This window comes from Diospyros lotus, chromosome 8, assembly GCF_014633365.1.
Source record: "Diospyros lotus cultivar Yz01 chromosome 8, ASM1463336v1, whole genome shotgun sequence".
Classification (NCBI taxonomy): domain Eukaryota; kingdom Viridiplantae; phylum Streptophyta; class Magnoliopsida; order Ericales; family Ebenaceae; genus Diospyros; species Diospyros lotus.
Genome location: NC_068345.1, coordinates 36664746 through 36690824, shown reverse-complemented (window position 1 = coordinate 36690824; position 26079 = coordinate 36664746). Strand labels below are relative to the sequence as shown.

The window sequence follows — 26079 nt, the reverse complement described above, 5'->3', positions numbered from 1 at the left end:
CCTGCTGCTTTGCGAAATTTGGGTAGATTTCTTCCCCATTTTACAGCAAGAGCCCAACTGAGCTAGCTCCTAGCTAGACATTTAATGTGATCACTCAAAAATGAGGAAAGCAACACTCGGCTGATGCGCTAAGAAAAACTGAAATTTCGCACCAACTTTTCAACCAAAATGAAAACAGACTCAGAGCCTAAAAGCATCCAATCCATCAAGCAGCATCTCCAGCGACTGAGCTGCCATCATCTTCCATCTTTTCTTCATCTTTGGGAGATTCTGCTGCAGCATTTTGAGTAGCCGTAGAAACACCTTCTTCATTCCTAAAATTCCATCCTACCATGAAATTTCTTCCTTGTCTCGCGACATTAACATTGTTGTAACAATCACGAGTGCCAATGTTTATCGGATTTCTTTTGCAATCTTCAGATGAGATATTTGAGGTCCATATGAAACTTTCACTGCGGAGCACCTTTTCTTTCAACCCCTTTAACAAGGTGAGGCAAAATTGAAAATACCAACCTGGGGTCTCCAATCTTGTTATTGAAAATGGAGGACGAACAAAGGTTGAGCCTAGCTGATGAATTCGAGTGTCAAGTGTGGGGATTGTTCCAGAAATCTCCATCCTGCAACAATAGTTTATGAAGTTGTTTTCAATATTTATGTCAACAGATCGTTGGCGATGAGGAAGGAGAAAAGGAGGCAGTCGACAAGGAAGAAGGAGGCGCTTCTTTGGCGAGAGGTCGTCGGCAAGGAGGAAGAAGAAACAAGAAGACAGTTGATGAGGAAGAAGGAGGTTGTGCTTGAATGAGAGGGGTGCCTTTTGATAAACCCTGCTCTGAATTGCTCTCGAGAATGGCGATATTTTGACAATCAAAATATCGCGCAATATTGGCTTCGGTAATCTCTCGGTATGAGATATTCGGGCAGTATAGAATTTTCCCTCACATTATGCATATAATATTTTGTTTAAAAATTTTGTGTGTGTGTGTATATGTGTGGGGAGGGGTGGGGGGGTTGGCTGAAAAATTATGATCATGGATAACCATGGACAATTAATCCAATTGTATGTCACTAATTAAGCTTGATAAACAAATAATTAAGAAGCAAATCAATTCAATGGATAGGCAGTGGTTTGTATAAAAATTTTGATGCTGTATGGCGGGGTGTGTATATTTTAAACTTTTGATCTTGCATGCTCTATGTTTTCATTGCCCCTTTATGTCAAATATAAATTATCTGTCCAGTGTTCTGATTTAGTAGTTCTATTATTTGTGCTTCTTATTAATTACTTGGATCTCTCTTGCATTTCGTTTCCTCAAATATATATGTGTTTAATTTCAGGAGCTGTTGGCTACCTGATGATGGTAGTAGTAGCCCACTTCCTCCGTGGAAGTTGTTTTTGTTGACTGATCTCAATGAGTAACCTTGCTTTTGATGACTGATCTCAATTAGTAGTTCTATTTATTTGTTTTTGCTGTTGGCTACCTGATGATGGTAGTTGTGGGGACATATTTTTTGATGATGATGGTATAGCAGATTTGGAACTCAGGTTTGTCTCAACTTTAAGGAATTTTGCTACTTATAAGTTGTAGTTTATTTGACTTAGCAGATTTTTATTCATATAGCATCTCCACACTAAATTTTGCTAAATTTAGTTACGAACATTATAGGGTTTACTAATTGGACATGCAATGTTCATAAGCTTATGTTGCAATCTGCAGTTTAAATTTCTTTAGTTACTATTTGGCTCCTGTGGATTGAGAATCAACTTGAAGGGCACCGTTGAATTAATTTGATCAAAAAGGTGCAGTGACAGCCGATTGGATTGGATTGGATGACTGATGACGCTTACCTATTACTCCCCTTGGCATGAAATTGGATCAAGCTAGAATTGTACTCTATTTATGCTTTTTGCTCATATATATATTGGGCTGAATTTCTTCCTTCCATTTCTTAGCTAAAGTGAGTTTTTAGTTGGATTGGGTTTAAGTGAGAGAGTAGTAGTAGTTGCTAGTTGGCGTCTGAATCATGTACATGCAGTCATCTTCATAATTTTTTTCGATTGTAGATTTGGTAGAAGTGGTAGATATATTGATGATTGCATATTTTTTGTATTGATGTATTTTTTACAGATTTGGTTTGGGTTTGGAATAAGAATTGCAATCAGACTTGTGATTGGTTATTATTTGTTCATCTATTTCCAACCAAGTGATGTTTTAAGGATAACTTAATTGTCTTTGTCTTTTTTTTCAATCTATTAATTTTTGGTTCTAGTTGTTTTTTTTCATTATGTACCTTATACATATTTCTTTTCCATTATGCACAGTTTTGAACAAAGAAATATATATATATGTATTTATTCTTCAAAACTATTTTTATTCTTGATATATATATATTAATATAAAAATTTGATAAATAATTATGTATAATTTATTAATATATATTGTATTAATCTAAAATTTAATACTATAAAAATGAACAAATTTCAAGATAAAAAAGGTATTCTTTCCATGGAAAATGTCCATTTTCTAAGGAAAATAATGACAATTAAACACAAAAAATTAGAAAAGTATAACAATTTCTAGATAGAAAATTAAGTCAATCAAATACCTTTAATTGACATTTTCCCTTAAACTTAATTCTAGACAATTCAATTCCCTGGAATTTATTTTATTTCCACTCAAATTTCACCTTTACAATCAAACACACCCTTAGATTATATATCAAAACACTGATCTTAGAGAAGCAATTATAGTATATAGGTTTAATTTTCATAAATTTTCTTGTATACATAACATTACAAGTAAGTTTCTTTTATGCATAACGTTACAAGTAAAAAAATTATTATTAAATGGATGGATAACACAAGTAGGAATTACGTATAAGAACGCCATTTTCATCATAACACGAGTAAAAGTAGAACAATGCTTTTATTTTCTTCCATTTATTCTTTACTAATTTTACAATCCCTGTAAACTAAAAATACAATATATTTTCTATCTTCGTACAGTATCGATCGAGAGGAAACAATATATATATATAGGTGTGGTACACAAATCGAAGAAGCTTGTTCTATAATAATGCTATAAAGCCTTCATCTTAATTATTTCCTTGCATGTGGAGCGACTGGAATACTCTGCTCGTTTCTGAAGAAATTATCAGGATCCACATTCGTCTTTATCTGCACCAACCTCATGTAATTCCCCATGAAATACTTAATCCCATAACCAGCCGCTTCGGCGAAGCTTTTCCGGCCGTTGTGGTTGATCCCCAAGTCAAGATCTCTGTAATTCCAGAAAGCTTGTCTCGGAAACTTGGACACAAATGGAGTCATATATTCGTGTAGCTTCCTCGTCAGATTCACGTAGTAGTTTGCCTCCTCTTTGCCATCTTCGTCCCAGTTCGCGGCGTACTGGATTTTGCAGATGTTTCCGGCTCGGTGGGGAAACGGCTTCGCCGACGCCGAGATCTCCGCCATCTTCCCGCCGTAGGGGTTGAACGTCAGCACCGGTCGTTCCAGCTCGATCATCTTCTTCCATATGAATTCCAGACCTTCTTTTGGAATTGGTTTGGTCAAGTAGTCCGATTTCCTCTTCAGATGGGTCAGAACTTGGGGAGTTCTGCTCAGTAGAACGTTCACCGGCGTTCCGGTGGGGAAGCTGGTATAGTAGAGAACCGATTCAACCCAGCTCATTTCGGTGCAATCTGATTTTTTCAAACCCAGTTCGGGGAAGCTCTGGTTCATTACGGAGAGGAGCCTCTCGGAATCTCCCAGGAACAAGGTGAAGAACGACCCTCGGATCGTCTTTTCGCCGGTCGTGCTGCTGTTGACGACGTCTATTATCAGTCTGATGAAGAGATCTTGGTCCAACTTGTCGGCCACTTCCGTCCAGCAGTAAACGAGGTCGGTGGCGTTTTGGTCTAGGGTTCGTTCGACTCGGAAGACAGTCACTGTTTCGGGGACAGCCACCAGTTTGATTTTGTAGGCGAGAACGACTCCGTAGCTGGATCCTCCGCCGCCGGTGATGGCCCAGAACAAGTCCTCACCCATGGCCTCTTGGTCCAGAAGCCTGCCATTGACGTCGATTATTTGTGCGTCGACAACGTTATCAACCGTGAGACCGTATTTCCTCATCATGTTACCTGTGAAAATAAACATGTCAGAATCAAAACCAAATGAAATGAAAAGGAAAGGTAAAAGGGAAATTCTATACCCAAGCAAGTGTTTTGCTTTTCACATTGTCTGTATACTAAAATTTGAGGACTAAAATAACTTTTAGAAAAATTTATTTTTGCCCTTCTCTAATTGTCATTGTTGCCAGTTTACTTCCTCAACAACGGCCAGAAAGACTGCCAGTCATCAAGAAAGGAGGGGAGGAGATTGATGTGACGCCTTGGCCCTACTTCTAGGTGCCATTGTAACCTATGATTACGACTACGACTTATTTCAAAGGTTAGCTATGCCCCGTCAATAACAGGTATGACCTAATAATTAATAAAAATAATAATAATATGAATATTCTGGGTAGGGTTTAGACTTCGCGACCTTGGTCCTGTCGAGAACCCGAGTTTAAAAGTACGTAGGCAACGAATACACACATGAGTCTCATTCTCGACCAACCCATGAAACCTAATTTCTTATGAATATAAATAATTCCCAACAAACATACAAAATTTCTACTAACGGAACCTTAACTGTTTCTCATAAGTCTTGTACAAAACTAGGTAAATTACATAAACAACACATAAACTCAACCCCAATTCTATTATAGTCCGCAACTCCCATCAACTGATGATTCATCTCCTAACGCCGCTTTCCCCTTACCTGACCTCGAGTCATCTGTACGGTTAGTGGTAGGAAAATGAGGGTGAGTCTTGGGACTCAGTAAAAACAATATGTGATGCAATAAATTAAAACTCATGACAAACATAGAAAAATACGAAGTGAATCATGCATGCAAGCTCTGTCCACCTCATCCCTCCTAGACTCTTGGTAGCCCTAGATGATTTTTCTCGGGCCATAATGCAAGCTCTGCTAGTCCTAAATCCATAGATTTTTTCCAGGTCCTAACGCGAGCTTCGTTAGTCCCAAATCAATAACCTCATGCCTAGACATTCTCTTAGCATCATATGCAAGTCATGCCAAAATAATTTATACCCAAAACATATTGAACCCTTACCGATTTTGCATTTACTGCATTTTGTTGATATATGCTCAACTGCTAAAGTTGTCGACGTCGCGTTCTAATTAAGATTATCACTAAATTAGTACGATCAATCACACAAATAATAAATTAAATTATTTATAAAATACTTCTCGCTTACCTAATTATTTTTGTACACAATTTGGTAGAGTCTCGATATGTTTATAGGGGGGAAAGGTTGTTCGAAGGTTGGGGATGAACCTTGGGGGCCAAGGCTGTATCAGGGGCTACCACATGGCACTAAAAGGAATGAGGCAGGTGGCTGGCATGGCCAAGGCCACGCGGCCCTACGTGGCATGGCTATGGGCATCCGCGCATGGGGGCCATCTAGCGCCTTGAAACAGTGTCGTTTTGGCACTTGGCTAAGTTTAAAAAACCCAACCATTTTCTTTGCACAGTCGCGGGTTTGATCCCACGACCAACCAGTTGCCCCCCTCACTCACGCCAACTCACTTACATGCACCTCCAATTAATAACATGCAAATTTTATTCTTAAGGTAATATTGCCTCCAGTTTCCTTTATTCCACTTACACCCCAGATAGAGTTCTCAAAAACTCTTCCAATTCCCTTCACTGATAAAACATAATAAACTTAATATTTCTTATTAAATTTCTCAAATTCATAAATTAATTTAACATCTCCACAAAGGTCCTTAGTCATACAAAATCGTCAACAATTAAATACTGAGATTGATTACTATTCCTTCAAAATATAGGGATGTTACAGTCTCCCCTTCTTATAAAATTTTGTCCTCGAAATTTTACACACTTCACTATATCACACATAGATCTCTAGGGTTAACTGCGATTTTCAAATATATAAGGATATTTCTTATGCATTTCTTCTTTCATTTTCAGGTCGTTTCTCGTTCCGAGTGCTGACTCCACTACACTTTTACAATAGGGAGAATTCTGTCTTAACTAACAATCTTAGCTCTCTAGCACTCGTACAGGTTGTGCCATAAATGTCATGTCAGGTTGGAGTTTAACGTCTTCAATGTGTATCTCAATGTCTAGATTATATACGTGTTTCCGCAACTGGGACACATGGAATACAACATGCAGTCCAGCTAATACTTCTAGTAATTCCTGACGGTAGGCAAGTTATCCAACTCGATCATTGATTCAATATGGCCCTAAATATCAAGGTCCCAATTTCCCTTTTCGTTGATGTCTAAATACTGGATGTATTGAGGTCTCTCAAAGGTACACTAAATCTCTTACAACAAACTCCAAAGGTTAAGTTCGATGGTCCGCATACTTCTTTTTCCGATCTTGGGGGCTGCTCTCATATTTTTGCGAACCATTTCTATCAATTGCATTGCTTTTTTCACTAGATTCATTCGAGTAAGTTGTTTCTTTCCTACCTCAAGCCAACATACTGACGATTGATACTGTCACCCATACAACGCCTCGTATAGCGCCATTCCTATACTCGCTTGATAACTATTATTATAGGCAAATTCCGCTAAGCTTAAATATTCATCCCATCTGCCTCCAAAATCCCGTACACATGCCCTGAGCATATCTTGCAGGATTTGATTAACCCGTTCTGTGTGCCCATCCAATTGGGGATGATAGGTTGTATTAAAGTTTAGTTGAGCTCCTATTTCTTCTTGCATAGCTTTCAAAAATTTGGACACAAACCGACTATCCCTGTCCAATACAATACTTATCGGAACTCCGTGCAGACAAGCAATTTCTTGAATATATATTCGGGTAAGTTGTTCAGCCCATATAGTACTTTTCATTAGTAAGAAATGCACTGACTTTGTTAATTGATCTACAATCACCCAAACAACGTCAGCTTTCCTTAGGGTCTGAGGCAACACCGTGATAAAATTGGTTGTCACGTGCTCCCATTTCCATTCAGGAATTTTCAAAAGTTGTAAGTTCCCTGATGGCTTTTGGTGTATTGCCTTTATTCGCTGGCATGTGTCATATTTTTTTATGAATTCGGCCACATGCCTTTTTATTCTCGACCACCAATATACTTCCTGAAGGTCACAATACATCTTGGTGGTTCCAAGGTGTATTACATGTAGTGTTCGATGTGTTTCATTCGGAATTTCCTGTTGTAGCTTACAAAGGGCCGGAACATACACTCGTTCGTTCAGTTAGAGTATCCTGTTACAATAATCAAATTTTGGTTGTTTGAGTCGACCATTCTCATCCACCCATTGCTCCAAAGTATTATGTTGGGCTATAGCTTAATTTTATCCCACATATCAACTTATAGTTGCGTCTGTGCCACAATCGTCGTCTCACCACATGGCTTTACTTTAAGAACTAATTTTGCAAGATCTTTAGTCAAAGTTTATAGATCGATGGGCGAACAAACAAGCTCCTGATAGATAGCTTTTTCGAATCAGTGCATCTGCAATCTCATTCGCTCGCCCTGGATGATATTGAATGGTACAGTCATAATTTTTTAGAAACTCCATCCATTGACGTTGTCAAAGGTTCAGATCTTGCTGGGTGAAGATATACTTTAAACTTTGATGATCCACATGTATAATAAACCTTTCTCTGTACAAGTAATTATGCCACAATTTCAAGGCATGTACGACAACTGCCAACTCTAAGTCATGACTGGGTAATTCTTCTCATGAGGACGTAATTGTCGAGATCCATATGCAATTATCTTTTCGTGTTGCATCAACACGTACCCCAATTCTGCTTTTGAGGCATCCGTATATTCCTCATACCCTTCAGAGTCTCTGGGTATAGTTAATGTTGGTGTTGTTGATCAATCGATGCTTAAGCTCCTGAAAACTCTTTTTACAATGTTCATCCCAAATAAACATAACTCTTTTCTTAGTCAGTTGAGTCAAAGGAGCAACAATGCTAAAAAAATTCTCAATGAACTTGTGATAATATCCTGTCAATCCAAGAAAACTCCTTACCTCATTGATAATAGTGGGTTGCAACCATTCCTTCACTGCCCCTCACCTTTGTGGGATCTACTAATATTCCTTGTCCTAAAATTACATGTCCCAAAAAAACAACTTCCTTCAACTAAAAATCACACTTACTAAACTTTGCGTATAGCTTGTGGTCTCTCAATGTGGATAAAGTAATTCTCAAGTGTTCTCGGTAAGCCTCATCGTTTGGTGAGTATACCAATATATCATCAATGAACACAATGATAAATTTATCCAAACATGGCCGGAATATACGATTCATTAAATCCATAAATGTCGCAGGTGCATTAGTCAAACCAAAGGACAATACTAAATATTCGTAATGACCATATCGTGATCGAAATGTGGTTTTGGAAATATCTTATTCTTTTATCCTCAATTGATAATACCTTGACTGCAAGTCAATTTTAGAGAATACGTGGGCCTCTTGCAACTGATCAAACAAGTCATCTATTCTTCTTCGTAAATGATACTTGTTCTTAATAGTAACCTTATTTATGGCATGATAATCTATGCACATTCTCTAACTCCCTTCCTTTTACGCACAAATAATACAAGTGCGCCCTAGGGTGATGTACTGGGGAAAATGAAACCCTTATCAAATAAATCCTGTAGTTGCACTTTAAGCTCTCGCAGCTCAGCTGGGGCCATTCTATACGAGGCAATAGATATTGGTTTTAGCTGGGCTTCGGGAAGCAAATCAATAGTAAATTTGATTTCCTTATTGGGAGGCAAACCCAAAAAATCTTTCAGGAACACATCTGGGTATTCCTTCACAACCTCTATAGTTTCTACCTTTTCCTGTGATTTTTCACTGGCCACCACTTGCACCGCATAGCCTAAAGCTCCCTTACTAAAACATTTCTTAGCCCCCAATGCAGATATAATTTGTAAAGATTGTTCTTCTTAATTGCCGACAAATTTCACAACCTGTCCATCAGGCCTTATCAACTTGGCTACTAACTTTCCCCAATCCAACTGAGCTTGATACTGTGACAAGAAATCCATACGCAGTATGTCGTCAAAATCTTGAATTTCCAATAAGTTCAAATCTACTAGAAATATAGTTCCTCCTATCATAATTGGACATTCTGGCACCACCCGGTGCAAATGGGACCAAGTTTCCATTGGGGTCTATACATCCATGGGCACGTATGACTCCTTGGTGTTTAGTTTTGTACATTCCACCACGACATAAGATATGAATGAATATGTAGCTCTTGAATCTATCAATGCTTGCATATATGTATCTTGAGCAAGGAACGTACCTTCAATTACTCGAGGATCTGCCATCGCGTCCATCTTAAAAAAATTAAACACCCTTCAAGTTGCTGCTAGTATATCTCTTCCTGCTGGCCTCGTGAGTCCAATCCCTCCACTCTGTGGGCATCAAGAAGTTATAAGCTCTAATATATTACAATTAAAACATACCACCGGCTTCCTCTGGGTTCCAACAGCTAGTAGGGGTGACTTGACAGTAGATGGCTCCTACCACTTTGGATAATCTCAAATAAAATGCCCAACCTCACCTCAACGATGGCATCCCTTCATCGTTCTAGCAGCCTTACAAAGGAAATTCTATCTATGAGATTTATGGCAGTGCGGACATGGCTTCAACTCTTTCTTGAATTTGCTTGTTCCTAGACGGGTGAATCTGAATCCCTGCTTCAACATTGCTCTCTTCTGCCTGTCATCTACCTCTTATTTCCCACTGGTGATTTCTCCATAATTCATCAATTTCATCTCAATGTTTACCGTTTTCATGATTGCTTCCCAAAAAGTATTCGTCTCTAGATAATTCATTCCTCGACGTACCTCAAGCCTCAAACCTTGAATAAATCATTATATCTTGTCTATCTCGGTTAACATGTACATCGAGATATACTTCAGTAACTTTATGAACTCATCCTTATATTAGGACATGATCAGATGGGATGGTTGCCTCAATTCCATAAATTCTCATTTCTTTTGGAATTGCCAGTCATGTGGGTAATACTTTTCATTAAAGGCTTCTATGAACTGTTCCCAGTCAACTGGACATACCTGCTCCCTAGCCGCTATCAACTGAGCATTTCGCTCTCGCAACATTTCAACCATCGACCGTCACCACAGCATAGCCTGCTTTATCAGTACGAAGGTAACACATCTCACCCACTAATCCCGAGGAAAATCCATGTACTCCAATAGCTGTTGGATGTCTTCCATCCAATACTCTGCCACGCTTGGGTCAACTTCTAGTTGCCCTTTGAACGTCGAAGGTCCCAAATCCATAAATTCCTTTAACCTACTAGTTGCTTTTGTAACACCCCGTAAATAGCAATTTAATTTAATTTTGGGATAATTGGATTTAAAAGAAATATTAAAATAATTTTCTATGATTAAATAAAATTAAATTATGTGATTTTAAGGAAATAAGAAATTAAGATAATTAATTTTGTTATTTAGGAATTTTTGGAATTAGAGAAAAATTAAAATAAATTCAATTGTGGGATTTTCAAAAATTTCGGGTGTTAATGTAATTAATTAAGTTGGTGTTAGTGTATTTAATAGAAAGTTAGGGGTGCTGGCGTGAATCGCGGAAGAGGGAAAAAGTCACCATAAATATAAGTTAAAACATATATAGGTTGAATGAGGAATGTGGCGCGGGCGGTTCGCGCGCGAGACGGGCGAGGAGGCGATCGTGGGTTCGAGTGGCCACAGGTGCGCGCGCGAGGGCCGATTTTTGGCTGATTTTAATCAGCCAAAGACGTCCGAAACGACGTCGTTTCGGTGAGGCGGTGGCCTCCCCCAGCGGCTGGCCGCGCTCTGCCACGTGGCGCCTCCTCCTCCTTTCATTTTTCAGCCGCATTTTAAGCCCAATTTCGGGCATGTTTTTACAGCAACCAGCAGCCAAAAAAATTATAGAAAGAACCAGCGTGAACGAGGGGAAATTTTAGAAATTTGGAGCCAAAAATTCTGATAAAATCCCGTTTAATTTCGATTTAATTTTTCAAGTATGTAACTAAGCTAGTAATTAATATTCTCTGTGGTTGAAATTTTGTTTAGGGTCCAATTTTATTAATTTTGGCAAATAATTGGATTATTGCAGTTTGTATAGCTTTGACCGCGTTTGGTCAAATCGAGCCTAAGGCTATATCCGGAAAGGCAAGTCCTTTATACCCTCATTGTCGATTCTTTCGTTATCAACTTATTTGACCTCCCTTCGTTGATTTCGGCTGTTAATAAATTATGGAATTTAAAACGGTTTGTTTTAAAATTTAATTTTTTAAATTGGTCTCGAGGGTTTTATTCGTTGGTTGCCTACAGGGGTTTGTGCCACCCCCAAGCCTATGGGAATGATGCCGTACTCACCTGGGGCTAGGTTCTTAGCTGTCAGGTATTATTATTGAATTTTTTGTTGTTTATTGGCTAGAGCGGTTGTGCAGTGGGGGCAAGGATTAGCTGTTCAGTGACGGTGCGACTGTCGTACGATCTATCTTAGGCCGTTAGATGGCCTCTCCTAGTCACGAACCGCTGACCGATGTCAGGCACTGCTGACTAGCTCTGCCGTTATGTGATTATAGCATGCCTGATTATGTTTTATTCTTATTGCATGGTTTGGTATGCACATGGGTACGGGCTGCATGTTGGGATTATCATGATTTGGTTATGCTTGGTCATGGACATCCTAGTTTGGTCAAGTTGCATCCAGCACGGGCATATGCATCGCGTGTGGTTTACTATATGGGCGGAGCATGGCCTGATGCCTGGATGTATGGGCGCCTTGTATCACGTTGATGCTCATTACGCCTTGCATTTTATATGCATTGCATGATTACTGGTAGTTATTTGTTCTCGGACGGGAGTACCGTTCCGATGGAGCCTATGAATCGGCTGTCGGGAGTACTGACAGGGATACGGGTGATGGGAGTATCGCCCCAGGGTAGTGCGCACAGGTTTGTTGGGGATCTATGTTGCCTTTCAGGGCAGTGGCAGGTTGGTTTGGGACTTGGGTGCCAGGTGTTTTTATGTGGGCCCCAAGGACCATTATGTGTTTTATTATGGTGCACTGTTGCGTTGTTGCGTCACATGGCTTGTGTGTACATGTGGGTTTATACTTGGGGTGATCTCCTTTTCCATTTCGTTTACAGCTTTCCTTTTCATATAAACTTGTTGAGTCTTGCGACTCACCTTGCTTTCCATCATTCCAGGTAAGGGTAAAGCAAAAGTCGAGGGCGAGGACCGCGCCATCTAGCAGCCAGCCGTGTTGGTAGGGTGTATAATTAGCTGCCCCTGTCTTCTCTGATGTTTTGTTAGGAGTTCTGACTCTCATTTTTTACTGTGCCCGGTTGTTCCTGGTATCTTTTATTTGTTGGCACAAGTGTTTGTATATTTTTATATACTCCTTGACTGCTGTTCCAGCGGGGTACTTATGGGCGTGCATGTATATTGTTTTACTTCCACTGTTGTATTTTTCGTATGTATGCATGCTAGGGTATTTTTGTCTTATGTCTATTTCTCTTTCCCTTACGTAAGCGCTTTCATTCGGATAGACCGGGCAGTTGGGATATCCGGGCGGGGGTGCTTACAGCTTTAGTATTCATCTATCGATCCCTATGTGGCTCCATCTTCATTCGATAACTCTAAACCTTCTCAGAGTGTTCTGGCGCCTTTGCCAAGGACCTTCGGGTAGTACCTCCTGATTGAATACTATCTAACATACGGGTCATTTGTCTTGTGACTGGTGCCATCTGCACACCAGAACTTTCCTGTGTTAAGCACATACCATCAAAATATACTGACAAGGGTCCATTAATCCCAAAAGAAATTACAATCTATTTCATACAACCTCATTATTTTAAAATTTATCGACACACCATTAACTAGACTAACTTCTCATATGTTACATCAGTACATGCTAAACTAGTGTATCACACTAGTACATTACACTAAGCTAATGGTACCCCTTCCATTTATCATCCCAAGACTATTCTTGCACCACTTAACTAGGAAGCGATTGCTTCGTCTCCCACAACCCTAGATGTGGCCTCGTCAGTTAGATACATAAGGTTTTCGTTGCCCTTAACACTCGAGTGAGGTGTCAGAGGCTTGACTTCTATGTCGTCTTGGCCCCATATCATGGCCTCAGATGGTAATGCTACGGGAAATACCCCAATCCCCCGTTGGATAATTGAGTGGTACACATGGCTCCCATTCCCTTGCATGCTGTTGAATCGCACGTATGAAATTACCAAGTTGAATCAAAGAGTTATATCCCACATTAAACCTTTGGTATGCTACTTCCAAACGTCATTCATGTATTTTCTTGCGAACAAGACTTGTTTATCTCACAACCCCCACAAATATGCATGTATAGTGGTTCGGAACACTCGATTTACCTAACAAAGAAAACTTATGATTCCTTCGTCTTCATGTTGTCCACCACCCATTAGAGAATGCAACTCATGTTCCCTCTAGTACCACATAAGATCTACGATTAGGAGCACAAGTTGGGGATTTGGCATCCCCAAACTAGATCCTCCAGAGTCCATATGGGTGTTCTATTCTCTACACACAAGTCAAGGGTTAGGCCAAATAACTAAAATAAATCACCTTCCCCCTTCCCACAAAGGCCAAAAAATTCGAGAACACACACATCCCACTACTTGCTATTCTAGAAAATACATTTTCCTAAGCAAGCCTATATCACAAAACATGCATATACTAGGAAAGCATTTCATTCCTAGTTACGACCAATCCCGTCCCAAGTGTGCATTTTCAATTTCATCACCCATTTTCTCAAAATCCTCAAATCCCCTGACACAACAACTCATTTCATCGGTTGCAACCTTGCTTTGATACCACTATTATGGCGCCTTAACCCCACTCCCGGGTGCGACCGTAACCCATGGTTACTACTATGGCCTATTTCGAAGGTCGGATATGCCCCGCCAATAATAGGTATGACATAATAATAATAATAATAATAATAATAATAATAATAATAATAATAATAATAATAATAATAATAATATGGCCGTCTTGGGTGAGGTTTTGGCTTCACCGCCTTCATCTATTGAGAACCTGGGTTTAAAAATACGCAGGCAGCGGATACACACTTGAGTCTCATACTCAACCAGGCCTTTGAATAAAACCTAATTTTCTGCAAATATAAATAATTCCCAACAAACATACAAAATTTCTACTAATGGGAACCTTAACTGTTTCTCATAAGATTTGTACAAGATCAGGTAAATACATGAACAACACATAAACTCAATCCCAATTCTATTATAGTCAACAACTCCCATCAATTGACAGTTCATCTGCTCAATCCGCTTTCCTCTTACCGAACCCCGAGCCATCTGTATGGTTAGTACGGAAAAATGGGGGATGAGTCATGAGACTCAATAAAGACAATATGTGATGCAATAAATTAAAACTCATGACAAACATAGAAAAATATGAAGTGAATCATGCATGCAAGCTCTGCCCACCTCATCCCTCTTGGACTATTGGTGGCCTTAGATGATTTTCCTTGGGTCCTAATGTAAGCTCCGCCAATCCTAAATCCATAGATTTTCCCCAGCCTTAACGTGAGCTTCGTTAGTACCAAATCAATAACCTCATGCCTAGACACACTCTCAACATCATATGCAAGTCATGCCAAAATAATTTACACGCAAAACATATTGAACCCTTACCGATTTTGAATTTATCACATTTTGATGATATTTGCTCAATTTCTAGAGTTGTCGACGCCGCGTTCTAATTAAGATTATCACTAAATTAGTACGATCAATCACGCGAATGATAAATTAAATTATTTATAAAATATTTTTTACTTAATTATTTTTGGACACAATTTGGCAGAGTCTCGATATGATTTCCTGTTTTTCACCACGAGTAATGGCTGCTAATCAGCTATTTATAGGGGGGTAAAGGTTATTCGAAGGTTGGGGATGAACCTTGGGGGCCAAGGCTGCATCAGGGCCTGCAAAAGGAAGAAGACGGGTGGCTGGCGTGGCCAGGGCCATGTGACCCCACGTGGCGCCCTAAAACAACGTTATTTTAGCGCCTGGCTGGGTTTATTTTCCTTGCATGGCTGCAGGTTTGATCCCGTGACGAACCAGCTACCCCCATCGCACGCGCCACCCGCCTACATGCACCTTCAATTAATAACATGCAAATTTTATTCTTAAGGTAATATTGTCTCTAGTTTCCTTTATTCCACTTACACCTCAAAGTTTTCTAAAACTTCTCTAATTCCCCTTCACTCATAAAACATAATAAAATTAATATTTCTTATTAAATTCCTCAAATCTACAAATAAATTTAACATCTCTATAAAGATCCTCAAGTCATATAAAATCGTCAACAATTAAATACTGAGATTAATTAATTACTATTTCTCCAAAATACAAGGACATTACAAACAACCATGATGACGACGAACAACGGCAATGACTACTTCAAAGCCCATCATTGCACTCGTCGATGCCTGGGTTCCTTGCAGCCGCCTATCATCGCAAAGCTCTCACCAACGACCGCGACAAATGCAGCTACCCATCATAACACTCGAACCCCAAGGTTTAGGGGCTTTGAAAACATCCCGAATCCATGGGAGAATTGCATTCTCCCAAACCCAACCAATTATCCCTGATTTTCATGCCATTCATGGCATCAGGAAGTGTATCAGCATTGGTAGTACCTCTACTAGGCTCTCTTAATCCAGCAGGTGAAGGTACTGTGTTCACTGAAGCCATCTACCGAAGAGCAGAGAATAAACAGGCCTCCCACAAATGCAAGTCTCAACTCAATAGGAAAATCTATAACTTAGCTGTTGAAGATATATAAGTCACATGATCAGTTCACTCTGCTATTAAGAATAAAAAATAAATAACTAAATTCAGGCTTTTAAGGAATTAACACATGAGAGAAAATAAGATTAGCATATTTCATGCATTCAGATATCAAGCTAAATGCAAGTAAGAAAACATGGAGAGGGGTTGGGAGACTATGGAAAATTTTTGACTAAATTTATATTATTTTAGTCATATTAAATTTTCAACTAAATTGGCTGAAAAAATTAACTATTTTCACAGTAACAGTAAATTTTCACAGTTTGAAAATTTTCAACTAAATTTAGTTTACTGTAAAACTTGCAGGCTTTTAAGGAATTAGCAAGTTTACTGTTAATTAACAAACCTGATGCGATGAATTAGCACAGTTAACTGTTCAACTAAATTGCAGGCTTTTAAGGAATTAGCACAGTTTACTGTTAATTTTGATACACTTCCTGACGCAATGTATCAAAATAAACCTAATTAACAACCCCTAAATAGATATAAAAATAAACCTAATTAACTCACAAGGTTCTAATCTTTGACAACATGATTACCATATCCACCGCCGCTAATGTGGCCGCCAACGCCAACAGTCGGGCAAACTCCGGCGGGGAAGCCATGGGTTTTGCTTTTCTCGGCGATTCGGTAGTAGACTTCGCCAAGAGTTGCGCCAACTTGAACCCAAGCGGTCTCGTCTTCCAAACTGACATTGATGGATCTAAAGTTAAACAGGTCGAGAATAAAGAAGGAAACCTCAGACCAATACGAGATTCCTTCGTAATCATGGCCGCCACTTCGGATCTTCATCTGGAGGCCATGAGCTTTGCCGCAAATAATGGAGGCCTGGATGTGGGACTCGTGCAATGCAGTGAGAATGAGCACTGGTTTGGGGGTGAAAGATTCGTTGAACCTGAGGTTTCGAATGTAAGCCTGAAGAACAGAAGAATAGGAAGAGTTGTTGGGAGTGTAGACGGCTGGCGAGGCCGGAAAAGAAGGGTCGGAATGGCTGTCGAGGCACTGAATGAATGCCTGAAGGTTAGAATCAGAAACTGCCGATGAAGAAGAAGGATGAAGAAATGCAGCCAGGAACGTTGAAACTAATAATAATACAAGAGTTGAAGTTGTCATTTCGGGGTTCTTGCTTTTGAATCTGTGATGTGTTGGAGGTTTGGGTTTGGTATTTGTAAGGACGTGTTTGGTTTAGAGAAGTGGATAATGGAGGGCTTCTAGTTCTAGCCACAAATGTTTGACCATTCAAAAGCCAAATTAATAAGGCAAAAGCGTAACCATCTTGGGTTTTTGACATCGAGCGTTCTTCATGGTTAATTGGCATAGGTATTATTCCTCATTATTAATATTCAAATCAGTCGTTAACGTTAATCCCGCCTGCAAATGATGATCCACTTTTTTCCCTGCTAATTAGTGGTCTACTTTATAGAATGTATACGCACGCACGCATTGTTGTTTCTACGTCATGCACACGTCATTCATGTCTTTTTTCAGTTTAGTTCAAGTTTGTTTCTTTTGCACGCAAAAAGGTAAATTGTGAAATTATAAAAACCATCTTTTAAAATTTTCAAAATAGTCAAATTTTTTGACTCATTAGTTCAATAAAAATCTATATTTTTTTTGTTTGCTTAATTCAAAATAAGTAAAGAAAAGAGTATTATCTAAACGAGTGTACCAAAGTGATATCAAAGCCTACTTTGATATCACTTTGGAGAGCTCTTACAAAGTGAAAATTGTTGGGTATGGAGAGCTCTTACAAAAATTGATGGAGACACTTGAAAAACTTAAATACTTAAATGGTTGCCTTCAAATAAAAATTACAAATGTGAAAAATACAGAAAAGTAAAAGCAAATTGTAGGAGCCATAACAGAGCACATAGTGATTGCACCCTCAACATCTTAATCCGGGTCCCTTGTGGTCCATCCAAAAGGGACGCACTAGAATCAGATGGAATTTGGGGGTATTTCTGTAATTAAGGTTTCCTAGTAAAAGAAAATTGAAAAATAGTAAAAGTAACCTTTATTTTTTGGTATTTACCTTTTCTGCACCCCTCTCAAAGTTATATTCTTTTCCTTTTATTCTTTTTCACAAAATATAGTATAAGGGATTGATTTGACTATGAGGTATTTTTCATATATTCTTAAAAATTCAGGATAATTTTTAATTTTAAAATAAAATAATTTTTAAAGTAAAATTATATAATAATTACATGAATTTTAATAATAGTTACACAAGAGACAAGACACTAAGATTTCTTTTAGTTAGCCCTCTAAATTATTGACAAAATATTAAAAAAATAATAATTATGTCTTAAACAATTTTAGGTATAATGAATGTCGAAACATAATCATAAAGGTAAAATGTGAAATTATAAAAACCATCTTTTAATATTTTTAAAATAGTCAAAAAAAATTGTCTCATTAGTTTAATGACAAATTTGCTTTCATATATTTTTGAAAAAAATTAAACTAAAATTTGAAGTATAAAATAATATAAAAATTTGATCTGTTATCTGTGAGACAATAATTATATTGTTTGACATTGGGATAGCAACAAATCATAGATGTGTGTGGGGGTGAGAATTAATTAGATCACACATCTCTTAATTTATTGTCACATCAATATTGAATAACTTAATTATTGTTCGACGCTAACTCTCATATAAATATTTGATGGCAATGTTTATGAAAGATGTTGAGATGCAGAGGATTCAGCTCCATGATGAGCTTTTCTAAGCGGCAGCCATTTATTATACATATCCACCACAAATCTTGTTTTTTCAAGTTTTTTTATTTAAATTTGAAACCAAATCAAAGATTGATTTTTCAAGTTTTTTGGATCAGAATTCAAACTGAAGTTATTCAGTTTCAAACTGAACTGGGTTTTTTTATCTACTCTAGTCTAGTTTTCAACCTTAACTGGAATTTAAACACCCTTAATTGTATTATCCCAAATAGTATTTTTCAAAGGATAATTAGAAAAAAAAAAATTGAATTTTAATTTTTTTTTAAATTTTAAAAGGAATTTTTAATTTATTGTGATTACTAAAATTTTAAGTTTATTACAAATTTTTAATCAATTTTTAATTTTATAATTTACTTACGAATTTATAAGGTTGTTACAATTCTAAAATGTCATTAGAAAAAGTTAGGGTACTTCTCTTCGTATTTTTATTTTTATTTTTAAATTTATTTTTAATTTTATATTTTAAGTGTCTATTTTAAATTGTTGAAAACGCGTTCTTTTTTGCTTGTAGCAATTTCTGCGTTTTGAAAATTTTGAGCGTATTTGTGATGAAAACAACCAAATCGACTTTTTATTGTTTTGAATTTTCTTTACAATTTTTTTTTTATTTTTCAAAAGGCGTTTTTGAAAATATGAAAATAAACACGTTTTTTATTGTTTTGCAAAGTGAAAACTAAAAACGACACGAAAATAGTAAAGAGAACAGGATCTTAGCAATCGGGTTGAAGAAATTGCCAGCCATACCCAAGATGCTGCTGACCATCCTAGTGCATCAAACATCATGCCACATGCTCGACAGAATGCCAAAGAGGGAATGAATACTAGTTCATTTGTTCCAAAAATCATAAAGATCGATTTCCCTCACTATGATGGGAAGAGAGATCTTACCATCTGGTTGTTCAAGACAAAATAGTTCTTTCAACTAACATGAGATTCCTATACTCGATTGAATTGCTTTAGCATCATTCCATCTAGATGGAGATGCTCATTTGTGGTATCAATTGTTACAGTAATAATTGGGTAGTCACATGTGAAGAGTTTGGAGATGGGCTAAATTCAAGGTATGGGCCAAATCAATATATTGATTTCTTTGCTGAATTAATTCGATTACAACAAACTAGTTCAGTACAAGACTATCAGGATAGATTTGAAAATTTATTGTCTAAGACAGGACCAATGAATCAAATCCGACAAGTCAACTGTTTTGTGGGAGGCCTCAAAGAGTCCATTTGCATGGGCTAATAAACCAACTACCTTGTCTTCGGCTATTGGGTTGGCCTGGCTATACGAAACCCGTGATCTCACCTCATCCAAAATTGTCCACAAATGATGAAGTTCAAAATGGTCTGGTAACATTCTCAATCAAGAAATTAACTATAGAAGAAATAGAGGACAAAAGGAAAAAAAGATTATGCTTCAAGTGTAATGAAAAATTTGGTTCTCGACATCATTGCAAAAAACTATTCATGATTCAAGTTTGCTTGAATAATAGTAAGGCAGACGAAGAAATGGACATTTTTTGTGGACGTCCTAGAGTTATATGGCGGTCGTAGTTGAATTAGACCCTTGAGGACAAGGGTGTTTTCAAGGGGGAGAGAGTTGATACAATCCCAAAATATATATATATATATATGTATTTTTCATTTGATGCGAAAAATATTATTTCAATATTATTTCATTTGATGTGACATTGAACTTATCTTCATAGTCAACAATGTGATAGTCATTGACAGGAAATGGTCAGGTGTGACACCTAAAACACAAACCACATAAATTTATTCAACACCTATATATATAAAAATTAGATCTATTATCTGTATCAGACAATAATTAAATTGTTTGACGTTGGGATAGCAACAAATTAAAGATGTGTGTGGGGGTGAGAATTAATTAGACCCCACATCTCTTAATTTATTGTCACATCAATATTGAATAACCTAATTATTGTTCGACGATAACTCTCATATAAATATTTGATGGCAATGTTTATGAAAGACGTTGAGATGCAGAGGATTCAGCTCCATGATGAGCTTTTCTAAGGCAGCCATAATTAGCCAACGCATGCCAGCCATTTTTTATAGTTTATGACTATATAATACATATCCACCAAAAATCTTGTTTATTATTATTATTATTCTTATTATTGTTAAATCTTGCTTCTAGGGCCTCCATTCTTGCCACGTGACAGTATTTAGTGGTCTTAGAATTTATCCCTATAAAATTGAACCCAATCGAAATGGAAATTGATAAAAATTTTAAATTAAAGATCGAATTGTATAAGAGCGGGATTGAATTGAATTGATTCGATTAAGTCTGATCTGGTTCAGTATTAATTTATTTTTATATATGTACGTATAAACAATATAATAAATTTTGTATATTGATGTATTTATAACAATATTTACAGCAAATATATATTACTATTACAGTATTAACAATAATAAGTACTATTGTAAATACAATAGTATTTATAAAAACAGGTATTTATATATATATATATATGTTAATATATATAGTAATTTACTCGATATTTGATTCAAATTTGAAACCAAATCAAAGATTGATTTTTCAAGTTTTTTGGATCAGAATTCGAACTGAACTTATTCAGTTTCAAACTGAACTGGGTTTTTTTATCTACTCTAGTCTAGTTTTCAAACTTAACTGAAATTTAAACACCCTTAATTGTATTATCCCAAATAGTATTTTTCAAAGGATAATTAGAAAAACATTGAATTTTAAAATTTGTTATAATTTTAAAAGGAATTTTTAATTTATTGTGATTATTAAAATTTTAAGTTTATTACAATTTTTTAATTTTATAATTTACTTACGAATTTATAAGGTTTTTACAATTATAAAATGTCATTAGAAAAAGTTAGGGGCTATTCTCTTTGTGTTTTAATTTTCAGTTTTGAATTTATTTTTAATTTTTTGTTTTGAGTGTCTATTTTAAAATTCTTGAAAATACGTTCTTTTTGCAAGTAGCAATTTCGCGTTTTGAAAATTTTGAGCGTATTTGTGATGAAAACAGTCAAATCGACTTTTTTTTTGTTTTTCAAAACGCATTTTTGAAAATATGAAAATAAATATATTTTATTGTTTTGAAAAAGTGAAAATTGAAAACGACATGAAAATAGTAAAGAGAATAGGGTCTTAGCAATCGAGTTGCAAAAATTGCCAACCATACCCAAGATGCTGTTGACCATCCTAGTGCATCAAACATCATGCCACATGCTCGACGGAATGCCAAAGAAGGAATGAGCACTAGTTCATTTGTTCCAAAAATTGTAAAGATCGATTTCCCTCGCTATGATAGGAAGAGCGATCTTATTATCTGGCTATTCAAGGCAAAGCAGTTCTTTCAACTACATGATATTTCTATACCTGATCGAGTTGCTTTAGCATCATTCCATCTAGATGGAAATGCTCATTTGTGGTATCAATTGTTACAATAATAATTGGGCATAGTCACATGGGAAGAGTTTGGAGATGGGCTAAATTCAAGGTATGGGCCAAATCAATATATGGATTTTTTTGTTGAATTAATTCGACTATAACAAACTAGTTAGTAAAAGACTACCAAGATAGATTTGAAAAATTATTGTCTAAGGCAGGATCAATGGAGCAAACCCGACAAGTCAGCTGCTTTGCGGGAGGCCTCAAAGAGTCCATTCGCACATGCTAATAAAACAACTACCTTGTCTTTGGCTGTTGGGTTGGCATGGCTATACGAAACTCGTGATCTCACCTCATCCAAAATTGTCCACAAGTGATGAAGTTCAAAATGGTCCGGCAACATTCTCAATCAATAAATTAACTATATAAGAAATAGAGAACAAAAGGAAGAAAAGATTATACTTCAAGTGTAATGAAAAATTTAGTTCTCAACATCATTGCAAAAGACTATTCATGATTCAAGTTTGCTTGAATAATAGTGAGCAGATGAGGAAATGGACATTTTTTGTGGAAGTCCTGAAGTTCTATGGCGGTCGTAGTTGAATTAGACCCTTAAGGACAAGGGAGTTTTAAAGGGCGAGGGAGTTGATACAGTTTCAAATATATATATATATATGTATTTTTCATTTGATGCGAAAAATATTACTTAATTTGTTGTGAGATTGGACTAATCTTCATATTCAACAATGTGATAGTCATTGACAGGAAATGGTCAGGTGTGACACTTGAAACACAAACCACATAAATTTATTCAACACCTATATATCTTAATAAATGAGTAACTCTAATGAGAATAAATAAATGAGTAACACTATGTATATATCTCTCTTGACTTCTTGTCATTATATTTCAAAATCAGCTTGGTGAAAGTCGGCAATCCTTATTAATTATATTGATACAGTCCCAAAATATATATATATATATATATTTATATATATTTTAATTTATTTATTTCTCTTTTTGATTTAGTCTCAATTGAATAAGTCAGCCATATATTTAAGAATAATTAGTTGTGGTTGGACTAATTATGGGTTATTAAGTTGTGGATTCTACTTTGTTATTTAATAGGGAGGTAGTTATAAGCTAACTGTTATATATTTCTTGTTGTAATGAAAATAAACATTAGAATTATTTTGCAACAACAGTTCTGTTTGAACATTGAAGGTTTTTGCTCATTTTATTGAGCTGAAAATTTATGTTTTTTTTTTTTCTCTCGTTAACTCAAAATAAGTAGAGAAAAGAGTATTGTCTCCACGACTATATGAAAGTGGTATTAGAGTCTGGCTATGAAACAACGGGTGAAAAATTTGAAGAAGACTATGTAAATAATTGCTAGGCATGAAGAGCTCTTACGAAAACTGATGGACACACTTGAAAAGTTTAAATACTTAACTAGTTGTCTTTAAATAAAAATTACAAATGTGAACAGTACAGATAAACTAAAAAAAAAAAAAAAACTAAGTATTTGAAATTTATTAGGGTCACACTCATGTCTATAAATTTTTTTATTTTTGTTAAGAAAAAAAAAAAGTAAAAGCAAATTGTAGGAGCCATAACAGAGCACATGGTGATTGCACCCTCAACCATCTTAACCCGGATCCCTCGTGGTCCATCCAAAAGGGACGCACGAGAATCAGATGGAATCAGGGGGTATTTCTATAATTAAGGTTTTCTCGTAAATGAAAATTGAAAAATAGTAAAAGTTACCTTTATTTTTTGGATTATTCTACTTTGCTTGAATTGATTGACGCATGGGATGACTAAAGACATCAAATGACAAAAATATCCCATCTTAAAATTGTTGCCTCACCTCGAATACATCATGCGTGAGTTTAAATAAAGTTTAGGCGAATTTCATCATAGATGAAATTCGCCCGAACTAAATGGGTGGACTTCATCTGTGTTGAAGTTCGCCCAGCACAGTGCTGGGCGGATTTCATCATCCGCCCCCGCCCAGCAGTTGGGCAGACTTCATATGTGATGAAGTTCGCCCAACACAATGCTGGGCGGATTTCATTTATGATGAAATTTACTCGAACTGACCTCACTGCATAGTGGGTGGACTTCATGTAACGGCCCGCCTCCCGGAGCCCCCGCTAGCATAGAGGATCCGTGAGAGGGTCATTACTAAAATGATACCGAACAATAATATAACTACAACTCACAGACGCCCCTTATTAAAATCATATATTTTTTATATAGCATCTTATTATCGTTCTTACATAGCCAATCACCACTTGAGCCCATCTGGCTTACATAACATATATCTAATTCAAAATTATAAATCTTACACAAAAATACCCAAGACCTAGATTCGAGAGAGCTCTGCACTTGCTATCACGACTCGACGGTCTAGACCCAAACCCCGCTGAATGCACCTGCGATCTCAGGATATGCTGACCTGGAATGATGTAAAACAACCATGAGTCGCGAGACTCAGCAAGCTCATGAAAGGAAGGCTGAGGGTTTAAGGTAGGACTCTTCCCATAACACCCCATGCAATTCATGCCAATGCAATCACGCCATGTCATGATCCATACGTACCTTACTTCTACATGCATAGCATAAAATTAACTGCACATAAGGAACCAGGGGCCCACATAAGTCACACATTGGCACCCAGGTTCTGCATACAAACCTGCTGCAGCCTAACATAGGCTACCATTTCATCATCCATAAAGACCCGCCTTTTCCTGACATGGTCGGCTTTTCCTGACATTCGTTACATGCTTTTCCTGATACCCATCGTACCCTTACATGTTCTTCCTGTCATACATCACATAGTCATATACTTCCGCGATCTTAGTCTTCCCTCGGGCCAACCCCGAACTAATATCTAAGCCAAGCCGAAGCTCACATAAGTTGGTACTCCCGACACCTGGCACGGTACTCCCGTCTAGAATAACAGTAACAATAGAACATGCGATGCAACACATAAGAAATGCAATGGCCGTTGTAGCATAAACGTGATGACAAGGCCCCCATAAACCAAGCATCAGGCCCTGCTACGCCTCACATAGGAATACACACATGCGACATGCTCTAAATGCATATGCTCGCCTAGGATACCCAAATTGGCTCTTAGACCAACCGGGTCATGCAAATACTCATACATCCCATCACATACAAAGCATGTCCCCACGTGAATGCAACCCAGCCCCTTGAAGCACACATCATGAAATGCACAAACCAATGCGAGAATCTAGAGTACTAGCTCTTCTGGCCGTCTAGCGCTTATCGTAACAACCGATGACTGGCGCCCATACATCCAGCCATCAACTGCCACGACCCACGGTCAACAGTCAGTGGCTTTGTATCCATACCCTTAGACACACTTACTGACCCTATTAACTTTAGATTCTCTAAACTTAACATTACACAACATTTCTCCATAACTTTTCATGTACATAATCACATAACATCATGACATCATTCTCATTCTTCCTCATTCATAGAAAACCATCTCAACATACATAATAGACTCTTTAACACATTTTCCTAATTTTGACCATAACCAATTTCTCTAAGAACCTAACCCCAACGGGTTCGGCATCATTCCCAAGAGAAGCAGAGCGATACGAAGCTTTGTGACGGTCGAAATAAAAGACGCCATGACATCCTTACTTAGCTTATCCCATTAACAATAAACTCATTAATAAAATAAAAGTCATAAAATGGTTACTACGCGGATTATTATTATTTATGCATAGAACCGAGTCACGGTGAGGGAGGGTTTAGAGTAGAAGAAATCTCAAAGACTTTCAAGGAAAATAAATAACGTGAAGAGGGGGTTAGGAGCTTGCTTGTAAATAGCCGATCCTAGTTTCTCTCGCACTCCCGCTGCGAAGTAAAACGTTCTATATGAAGCAATAACATGGAAGCTTAATTTAATTAAATCTAATGGCATAAAATTCATAATT

At 37.1% G+C, this 26079-nt stretch overlaps 1 protein-coding gene across 1 annotated transcript; it reads right to left on the bottom strand.

Moving 5' to 3' along the window:
• Positions 1-2909: 2909 nt before the first annotated feature.
• LOC127807474 (berberine bridge enzyme-like 8) lies at positions 2910-17180 on the bottom strand. The gene is made up of 2 exons (XM_052345345.1): positions 16503-17180; positions 2910-4137 (listed from the first exon to the last, which is right to left on the bottom strand). Exons 1-2 carry the CDS (start codon positions 17074-17076, stop codon positions 3098-3100), a joined length of 1614 nt encoding a protein of 537 aa, XP_052201305.1. The 5' UTR covers positions 17077-17180; the 3' UTR covers positions 2910-3097.
• Between the last annotated feature and the right edge of the window lie 8899 nt (positions 17181-26079).

What these genes read in the sequence shown, in the direction of transcription:
- LOC127807474 (XM_052345345.1), bottom strand. Translation starts at nt 17,076, where the DNA reads ATGACAACTTCAACTCTTGTATTATTATTAGTTTCAACGTTCCTGGCT. An exon ending in CATTAGCGGCGGTGGATATG is followed by an intron (nt 4,138 to 16,502) that starts GTAATCATGTTG and finishes TTATTTTCACAG; the next exon opens with GTAACATGATGAGGAAATAC.